General features: G+C 41.1%; 1 protein-coding gene across 5 annotated transcripts in view; it reads left to right on the top strand.

The window, feature by feature from the left end:
• The window catches only part of syt19 (synaptotagmin XIX), a 48,780-nt gene extending 45,853 nt beyond the window's left edge, over nucleotides 1–2,927 (top strand). For 3 of the 5 annotated variants that reach the window (XM_059975911.1, XM_059975912.1, XM_059975910.1), the window contains one exon: nucleotides 2–2,927. In XM_059975911.1, the coding sequence (XP_059831894.1) occupies nucleotides 2–309 (308 nt within the window). In that variant the 3' untranslated portion in view covers nucleotides 310–2,927. The remainder of the gene's footprint in view (nucleotide 1) is intronic. The other 2 variants (XM_059975914.1, XM_059975915.1) reach the window with 2 other exon arrangements.
• Nucleotides 2,928–10,936: the final 8,009 nt, after the last annotated feature.

Raw genomic sequence — 10,936 nt, 5'->3', positions numbered from 1 at the left:
GATATTTATATAAGAGTAGATTTTTACGTCAATCAACACAAGCTGAAGCACCAGAAAACACCAGCAAAACCAAAGTCTGAAGTAACTGTATTTAATGAGGTGATATTTTTCACTGTATCAGACACTGTTATTAATCAGTCCATGATTATAACTTCTGTGTATGAAATTTCACTTGCCAACGACAGTAGAAAGCAGCTGTTAGGCCGTGCGTACATAGGGAGGAAGAGGTCCAAAGAGAAGGATCACTGGCAGTCCATGTTGCAGTCGTTGCGACAACCGGTGTCAGAGTGGCATCCGCTTTTAATCTAAGCACATCCTCTAACCAGCGTCGATTGCAATGTAGCAGTGGATACCTGAAGCACTGTATTCTCTGGCAACCCTACTGTGTGTAATATATCATTCTGGAAGAACCCTGCTTCAGTTGAAATGTTCTCAAATTCTCATAAAAGCTGAAAGAATTGAAAGATTAATTTTGAATCACAGAACAAAATAGAAGATTGAGATTATAATGGCATTTGCAATAATTAATAATGGCACAAGGACATTCCAGCATTCTCCCCACACATTAATGGAGCTGGTTATTGCAGTTTGCTGGGCCAGCCCAAAGTACATACAAAGCAAAAGCAGAAAAGCCTCCTATCTATTATGTTACTAATGGAACCTCAACATTTCACAATTCTTAATTGTGGAACCTCAGCATTTCACAATTCTTAATTAGGTTTTAAGAATACAATTTATCATAGAACCATAGAACACTACGGCACAGTACAGGCCCTCCAGCCCTCCATGTTGTGCCGACCCATATAATCCTTTAAAAAAAGTACTAAACCCACACTACCCCATAACCCTTTATTTTTCTTTCATCCATGCGCCTGTCCAAGAGGCTCTTAAATACCCCTAATGTCTTAGCCTCCACCACCATCCCTGGCAAGTCATTCCAGGCACTCACAACCCTCTGTGTAAAATAACTTACCCCTGATGTCTCCCCTAAACTTCCCTCCCTTAATTTTGTACATATGCCCTCTGGTGTTTGCTATTGGTGCCCTGGGAAACAGGTACTGACTATCCACCCTATCTGTGCCTCTCATAATCTTGTAGACCTCTATCAAGTCCCCTCTCATTCTTCTACGCTCCAAAGAGAAAAGACCCAGCTCTGCTAACCTTGCTTCATATGACTTGTTCTCCAATCCAGGCAACATCCTGGTAAATCTCCTCTGCACCCTCTCCATAGCTTCCACATTCTTCCGAAAATGAGGTGACCAGAATTGAACACAATACTAAGTATTCTTTTGAGTATTCCTTTGAAAGTTAAGAGCCACGGGTTGGCCCCATGAGATGTGGGAACATTCATAGTAGATAAGCCTATCAACAAAGTCTCATATTGTCTGCACCTACCATCATCAATGAAGATTTATCCAATGTTCCATGTTTCCCAACTCAAGCCAGTGATTCCTCTCTCCTTGCCCCAGTCACGCCCCTCCTCCTCCCCTCTTGGTGGATGGGTTCCTGGCCGATTTTGTGTGGCCCCTCCTAGTATCTTGCTGGGTGTGGGGGCACAGTGCAGTACCTCATGGAATGGGAGGGGTATGGCCCTGAAATGTTCTTGGGATCTGGCTCAGGGTATCCTGGACAAGTCCCTCATCCAGGACCTCCAGTGGGCACAGGTCACTGGCACCTCATGACCTGTGCCTAGGGAGGGGGGCCCTGTCACAACAACGGACTCTACCGTGGTGTCTGGGCACCACACAGATGGGCTGCTGAATGGAGTCAGCCATCACACTTGTGAGTAGGCATGTTCCAGCCGATTAGTGTTTCATTGTGATGGTATTTACCTCCCTTCCTCTCATTTCAGTCTTGTTGAGTCTTGACCAAAAAGACAGCAACGTCAACACTCCCTTTGTCCTTGATCTGGGGAAGAAGATGCTGTGAAGGAGCGGTATTTATTTAGTGTTAAGATACAGATATAATGATGTTAAGATTCTTCCTATAATGAGGTGACCAGAATTGAACACAATACTCTAAGTGCGGTCTCACCAGGGATTTGTGGAGTTGCAACGTGACCTCTCTACTCTTGAACTCAATCTCCCATTAATGAAGCCTAGAATCCCATAGGCCTTCTGAACTACCCTTTCAACCTGCGCAGCGACCTTGAGGGATGTATGGATTTGAACCCCAAAGTCCCTTTGTTAATCCACACTCTTAAGCAACTGACCATTAATCCTGTACTCAGTCTTCTGGTTTGTCCTTCCAAAATGCATCACCTCACACTTGTACGGATTGAACTCCATCTGCCATTTTTCTGCCCAACTCTGCAGCCTGACTATATCCTCTTGTAACCTTCGACAACCTGCAGCTCCATCCACAATGACTCCAATCTTTGTGTCATACGCAAACTTACTCACCCATCCTTCTGCATTTATATCCAGGTCATTTATAAAAATCACAAATAGCAGGGGTCCCAGGTGTGGTGAACTACGTGTGCCTGTCTGGACACGCCCCCTGCTGACTGCTCCATGGTGAAAGCTGATAAAATACATTTTTTATAAAGGTCAACTTTCCTAAATTAATGCAAAACTCATCAAGAATATTTACTCCAAAGAGGTTCTACCTGAGATGTTTCAGCTGTGCTTTAGTTGCAAGGAGTTAATTCTCCCAACATCCTAACTGGAACTTACCATTATTGAAAAAGTTCAATGAAATTTGCTAAAGACGCTATGGCTGTTTGTTTTTTGCAGTCCTTGAAATAGTTTGAATGCTCATTTATTTGTTCAGAGTCATACATCTTTGGAAAAATATCCTCAAAAATAGCTACAGAAATTATTTGGTGTTTGGGGCTTCCATTTATTTGTAAGAAATTAGTACATTAAAATGCAAAGCAACACAAAATGCTGAAGGAACTCAGGCAACACAAATAGTCGATGTTTCAAGCTGAGTAACTTCTTCCGAAACAGGACGGTCTCAGCCTAAAACATCGACTGTTTACTCTTTTCTATAGATGCTGCCTGACCTGCTGAGTACCTCTAGCATTTTTTGTGCATTGCTTTGGATTTCCAGCATCTCCAGACTTTCTCATGTTTGTGATATATTAAAATACAGTTTAAAACTGTATTCATTTTTACTCAGAATATTTGATTTCCCAGCTGAATAAGCTAATGGTGCACAATTTACTGGAAGAAAACATTTTTGTACTAGGGAATGAAGATTGGTTCCCTTTCCTTATTTTCCAGTGCTAATTAATCTTATTCCACCAAATGCTGGAATTGAAAATCGATAAGGGAGCACTGATTGCAATTCCACAGACTCCCTGAAACAATAGATTAACAGTGATTCCTTTAACCAATTAAATTAAAGAGATAGAATGAAAGCAAATAACTGACAAAGCAAAACACTAACTTAGTGTTAACATGGCTACAGGAAGGAAAATAAAGAAATATTAAATTATAACAGACTTTAAAAAGGAAAACATATTTTAAACTCCTGTGATTAATTGATGGCTATGGCCCGGGTGTTCATGGTACTTCACATTCTTGCCATGATTTAATGGAATCTTTGTGCAGATTAAATCTACATGTGCCAGAAAATTCTGTCGCAATGTAATAATGTAGTTTCCAGCAATGTTTTTCCTCAAAGATATATATAGTATATATAGAAAGTATATATAGTATATATAGAAATAGTATATAGTATATAATATAGTATATATAGAAAGAAACAGCGAACATTAAAACCTTAATGCATTGTAAATAATATTAGTGCTTGGAATGGTATACAAACTCTGCCTGGTCTCACTGATTTCTCACTTAATCCCACTGTTGCCCTGCCATTTTATAATCTGAATCTCCTGCCCCTCTCATATAAACTTTGAACTGATTTGAAATTTAGAATGACACCTCTGTAATTACCTATTAAATTCCAAAATAATGCATGAAATAGAGCAATATTGCTGCTCAAATATTCACAGATTGTGTAGAGAGTGATGCCATTTATTTTATCCCAATGGTTCAGTTGCTAAATACAACATAGTCTGTGAAAGTGAGCAAATTATTGCAGGGTTGGATCACTCTGTGAATGATAAAGTCACTACTGTCTGCTCTGCTATGAAGGAAAATAAACTATGAAGGAAAGTAAACTAACAGCAAGGCTACCTGATTGAATGCTATTCAGACATGCATGCACATTAATATTGGCTTTTGGATTGATTTTTGCTGTAATTCATACAATGATTGGTTAACACTACCACAGATCATTTTCGCACTCTAATATGTATCAGCTGCTCAGATGATGGTCCTGGTGGGCATCCAGTGTCTGGAAGACCACATTCCAACAATGAATTAGTACTTTCAAGAGAGAAGGAGCAGAGCTATTTTTAAAATGTGTGAACCCTGAGTGCAGCTGACTTTATTCTCAGTTCTTGTGCAGGTCACTCAAATTCATGTTTAAAACTCAGGAGTTCTGCATTTATGTTCATCTCTGTAACTTGAGAACAATAAGAATTTAATGTATTAATTCTAAAAATGTACAAAATTACAATAAAAGTAACAATCATGTGAAAGCAATTGAATGTGTTATCTTGCATTATTAGTTATTACAGAAGTTACAGAATAATTGAGTAGAGAAAGTACAAGACTATTCAGTCTATGCGAGACAAAAATTGTACTATTTATGTTACTACCACTTTTCTACCTTTGGTCCATAACACCTAATATTTTCATGGTCAGAAATAAAAATGACTTTAAAAATGCCACATACTTCATTCGCAATGCTTACATTTTTAAAGCATTGTATTTTGTTTAGAGAATTGTATGTATGAAAATTTTGGACCTTCTGTAAGACCTGATTTAAATTGCAGGAACAGCTTCAAAGTAATAAATCTGGTTTGCAGCAGACCAAATAAAACTGCAGAAAGTGATTAAATTTCCATTGGTTGCCAAGTGGCAACAGGACAGCAGACATGTTTGTTTCTGGGGTAAAGCAGCTGAAACTTCATTAACACTCCGTATCTATCAAAACATCTTTTAGACCTGTTAATAGATCATCAAATACTTTTGCTGCCAAGACAGAAGAGAAACGATCTAGCCTTTTGATGGTGTGATTTACAAGATGTACCTATTTAATTCTGGAAGAAAATATTTGAACTACATAAACATTTAGTAAACAGTCCCAAGGTGATTTTATTTTCAGCTCATTCCTTGGTGCACTGTAGTTCATTGTTCTCATTACCAAGAATGTGAATGGTCTGATACATGAACAGATGATCTGTTTGGGATGGGGTAGACAGACTACAAGCCGCAGGAATGGTAGTGAGGCCAGGAATCCTGGGATTGGCCAAAAGGAAAGCCAGAAACCATGGCAACATGACTGCTGATAGCCTAATGTCATTGGTAAGTCAGATAATTACGTCCTGTTGACACAGGAAGACGTTCATTCCCAATCATAGCAAAATCCTCAACAATGCACCCTGCAGAGGAGAAGGGTTTTACCACGGCAGTATCTGAACTTCCATTTTGATGCAGGTATTGTGGAGCAGATCTTGTCAGAGCAGTCCACAGTCTCCAGTCCCCTGATGCCTGTACTTACCAAGCCCAGATGTAAAGGACCAAACTCAGCGGGACTTCTCAATTCAAAGATGGTACAAAATTGATGGGGGGGGGGCATCTAATGAAAAAAATGATTTTAAATAAAGCAATTTTTTTTTGTATGTTTTTCCTTCCTTTTTGCCTTACACTTTAATCTCATTTGAAATAAGTGGGTCTGGGATCCTGTACCAAGTCTGACCCAGCTCAAGATCTGGGGGGCAAGGGAATCCCAGCAAGACCAGGTGAGACAAATGGTCTTGCTGGGAAAAGCAAACCAGCAGATTTGTTCTTCCATTTAGATGTCTGGAAATACCAGCAGAAGCCAACAAGATCCAACTGAAAGTACTGTTCTATTTCACAGAACAGCTTCACCACTCAACAGTGAGCAAACTTCAGACTACTCTGCTTTTGCAGGTGCTGGTTGGAGAACGAATAACAGGAAGCATCAGAGACACAGTACAGCCAACACACTACTGCTAATTTTCACCGCTAACAGAAGTCAGAACTAACATCATAATTTTCAACATCTGCTTGAAGCAACTTAACTTTTCACACAAAAAGGACACAGGGATCAGGGCCGGGCCTTCACTTTTGTTGCACGCACCATCAATCTGGTGAATTTTAGAGGTATGATTAATTTGCAGAGGGCACACAGGTTCACAGTGTTGTGGATAGTGAAAAAAGTAGTTGTTAGCTACAGAACAATATTGATCAACTGATAAAATGAGCAAAGAAATAGCAGATTGAATTTGAAGTTCTAAATTCAAATTTCAAATTAAATTTAATACCAATGTACATATATGTTACCATATACTAGCCTGAGATTCATTTTCTTGCAGGTGTTTACGGGAACAGAAATACAACAGAAGAACTATACACATACAGACATAAACTGTCAAACAACCAATGTGCAACAGACATACTTTACAGATAAAAATAATACAGCTCCACATTCCCTTATCCGAAATCCTTGGGGCCAGTTGCATTTTGGAATTCAGAATCTTTTGGATTTTAGAATCCCTCCTTACTGTCACTGTAAAACTTCAGTAACTTGCCTTTCTGTTTCTTTAAATCATATACAGTGGTAGTTCCGACAGCATATTCTTCAGCAAGGCACTGCACAGACACACTACAATCAAGCTTCTGTAATAACTCAACTTTCTGCATTATTGATAACGATAGATGCTTCCTTCTCTTTTTCTCATTGTTACCCATAGGGGTATCTGCAGCTCTTTTTGACATTTTCACAGTGAAATTAAACACAAAGTCAACAGTGAACACAAAATATCAATGAACAGTAAGTGCACGTGTAACCAGTACGAGCGCTGAGCCACAACTGACGTCTGGCGGCCTCTGCTAGTGCTGCCACGTCACAGCTGTTGGCGGAAAAAAACTTGGTTTTCAGAGCTTTTTGGATTTCAGAATTTCGGATAAGGGATTGTGGACCTTGAAAACCTGAGTTGTAAAGAGTCTTTGAAACAGAGTCTGTACATCATAGAATCTATGACAGGTGACTGAGTGGTCAAGGAGCCTGATCGTTGTGGGGGGGATAACCTTTCCTGAACCTGTTGATGTGACACCGAAAACTTCTGTTGCTCCTGCCTGATTGTAATAGCAAGAAGAGGGCCTGGCCTGGATGGTGGGTTGTTTGACGGTGGATTCTGCTTTCTTGTGGCAGCAACGTGCTCAAAAGTGGGGAGGTTTTGCCTGTGATGGACTAGCTCTGTGCACCTCCTTCTATAGACTCTTCTCTCCCTCAGCGTTGGTCTTTCCACATCAGGCCATTTTGCAACCAGTTAGGGTACTCTTCACTCTGCATCTATGAAAGTTTGCCGAAGTTTTTAGTGATATGCTGAACCTACACAGACTCCAAAGAAATTAGAACTGCTGTTGTGCCTTCTTTGAGATGATACTTGCATGCTGGTCCTAATGAGGGCAGGTTCTTCCTCCTGTAGTCATAATTAGCTCTTTGGTTTTGCTGGCATTGAGAGAGAAGCTGTTCTTGTGGCACTATTCAATTAGATTTTTGTTCTCCCTCTTACAGTACAGTGCAAAATTCTAAGGCACATATGTATAGCTGGGATGCCTAAAACTTGAGCACTGCACTGTACTATCAACGTGGAGCAGGGAAAGGAGCTTGTAAATCTGGCGGGAGCAAAGGATGTTGGGAATGGTGAGGATGGAACACCATGGGAGGGTTGAAGGACAGGTGACAGAGAGGAAGTGCCGGGGTGGGGGACACACTCAGCCTTAAGACACCAGGCAAGATCACATGTCTCCAAACAATTGGTTTATTCATCATTATGTTAGGGGTTAGGTATTGGTTTAGGAATAGGAACGTGGAGGAGTTAGAGGTCAGGCCAGAGTCTAGGCCTCCCCTAGAAGTTCCCCTTTGAAGGCTGTTCATGCGGATGGACGATGAAGGAGATCGGGAGCTGAAGCTTCCACTCCACACCCGAAGGCTAGTAAGTGGACGGGAGGTGTGAGAAGGGACATCTATGGATGTCCAATTGGCAGGTGCTGTGATGCACCATCAATAAGTCTCGGAGACAGGAGGCAAAAGGTAGACTTTTATTAGCTGCAAGCATGACCACAACATCTCGGAGACTGAGGGGGGAGCAGTGCCTCCAATCGCCTTTATACAGGGGTCCGTGGGAGGAGCCACAGGAGCAGTCAGCAGAGGGGCGTGTCCAGACAGGTATATGTAGTTCACCACATGCTGGGGACAAGGATGAGTAAAGACGAGGGCTGGGGGCCCACTGGGTCAAAGAGGCCCACCAGGTTGGTGGATCCTAGAATCAGGTGTCCATGCAAACAGGAGACGTGAGAGCCAGTGACATCCCGAGGTATGTAGGTCGGCAAGTCTGGAGTTCGCGCCCTTGAAGTTTAGCATCCTGTTATCAGCCAGTGAAGGTCAATCTGAAGTCCGGAAGCCAAAGCCCAGTGGCTGAAACCCTGGGCCTGTGAGTCTGGTCTACTGGGGAAGTCAGGGGCCCTTTGTCTACAAATCCACTGGAGGCTGGAGGTTTGCTGGCCTGTCCCGAGACTGGAGGACTGTCTGTGTGTATGAGTGAGGGAGGAAATGGCTCATTTTGCTGTTGTATTTTGTTGCTTGTTGTGCTGGTATTACTGTGCTCTGTGTTGTTCTACCGAACATTGTGGGCATCCTACTTTGGCAGCAGAGTGTGTGGCTCCCAGCAAGTCCTTAGGTTGTGTTGGCTGTTAATGCAAATGCCACATTTCACTGTATGTTTCAATGCTTGTTTGATAAATAAATGAGTCTGAACCTGAAGCTGGAGGGTGTATACGAGGGAGGATCAGAATTATTACGTGACATTTGTGGCAATCAGTGAGAACTCAGGAGGCTGTGATTTGATGACATACTACTCCTTGACCCATTGAACATTGTGGTAGGCTGAGGAGGAGGAGTGGGTTGGAGAGTAAAATAAACTATCTTGCCCTACAATTGATGTCAACTGAAAATGCAATTTGCGCATAATACTTTTGAAGGTTCTTCACTGTTTTCAACTAACAGCATCTTTAGTCTCTTGGAGTAATTTAGTGTTCAATCAAATTTAATACAAATCTTATCGTTTGCTCACTCTAAACTTGGGCTCAAGTAAAATCATACCACCCTATTCCTAACTTGCACCAACAGGTTTTGACACATCTTTCCAGTTCTCGTTAACCTACAGTAGTAGAAGATACCTTGATGCATCTCACCTTTACTACGAGGGGTGATTGATATGTTTGTGGCCTATGGTAGGAGGAATCAATTTTAGAAAACTTAGCACATTTATTTTTCAAAATTGTCCCTTCCTATATTTACACACTTAGTCCAGCGGTCATGGAGCATACAGATCTTGGACCTCCAGGAAGTGTCCACAGCAGGAGTGATTGATAAGTTTGTGGCCTAAGGTAGAAGGAGATGAGTTATTAACTTCCAACTTTCTGCATATTCACTCAAAGAGTTGACCTGCATGTGCATATAACGAGAGTTGTATAACTCATCGCCTTCTGCCTTAGGCCATGAACTTATCAATCACCCCTGCTGTGGACACTTTCTGGAGGTCCAAGATCTGTATGCTCCTTGACCGCTGGACTAAGTGTGTAAATGTAGGAGGGGACTATGTTGAAAAATAAAATGCTAGGTTTTCTAAAATTGACTCCTTCTACCTTTGGCCACAAACATATCAATCACTCCTCATATAACTCACCCATGAGTTTGCCTCCTACCTGCGGCCTGAAATCTCTTAAGCCTACATTCCTCCATCTTCTGACTCCAGCCTCTTTTGTCAGCTTTCATTCACTGCTGCATTAGTCCTCAGCTTTGTTTTAAAAGCTGGCCACTGATGTTTTGTGTTGAGAAATTACATCAAAACATTTCAAAATCAATCAACTTTTCACAGTATTCCATTGTCACTAATCTATCAATCCAATATGTACAATTGAAACATAACTAGTGGAATAGAACTCCACTCCGCCATTGTGCAGAAAATATATTACAGGGCGCGGCCTGCCCTCAGCTATGTTTGCAGATGCCTCATGCAGTAATTACTTACGTACACTAGGTGGCAGTGCCTTCCATTTCAGTTACACAGGCAAGAGTCACTGCAACAGAGCACAGGCATATTTTGGCCCTGCAACTACTTTGTAGGAATCTAACCCCAAAACATAAATGTGTGCATTAAAATCGCATTATATTATATTCAAAGCAGTTAATCCCTTTATTTAAGTACCTGAGGCACATAGAAACAACAGCATTTTAATTGCCACCTTAAGCAGCTTTGATTGCCACTAATTTGGACCTATTACGTTTTGTAACTGCAAAACATAAAACTAATCAAAAGAAAAAAACCAAGGAGAGCTGGGGCAACTGGGGTATATTTTGCTTCTACTTTTAGCCAGGCATGCCTGCCATTCACATAGTTCTACATATAACCCATAATGAATTATGTAAGCAACAAAGACTGCTTAATCAAATATGTTCGTAATATTACTCAAATATTACTGAATTATTAAATAGGCAACACTCCTCCCTACTTAGCTATTAACTACAACTCAATATAGAATTCATCTCAACTCAAATATATAATGTATTGCTCTCTAACTATCTATACACACACACATATATACACTCACACACAGTATACTATATATCATACAACTATTATGTGGACATCCTTAGCGTGGTAAATTTGATTAAGTCACTGTAGAGGATTTCTTATTCTTGTGGGATAACGTAGGGAGGTCACTCTGCTTGGGTGGTGAGCCTGTGGCTGTGCAGCAATCTCAGAATTTGGGCCTTCCTCCATTCTAGTTGTAGGAGTTCACTCTGGGACTGTAGGAGCTGGCTTGGA

The sequence above is a fragment of the Hypanus sabinus genome, chromosome 7 (genome assembly GCF_030144855.1).
Source record: "Hypanus sabinus isolate sHypSab1 chromosome 7, sHypSab1.hap1, whole genome shotgun sequence".
Lineage (NCBI taxonomy): Eukaryota > Metazoa > Chordata > Chondrichthyes > Myliobatiformes > Dasyatidae > Hypanus > Hypanus sabinus.
This window is presented reverse-complemented; position numbering and strand designations above follow the sequence as displayed.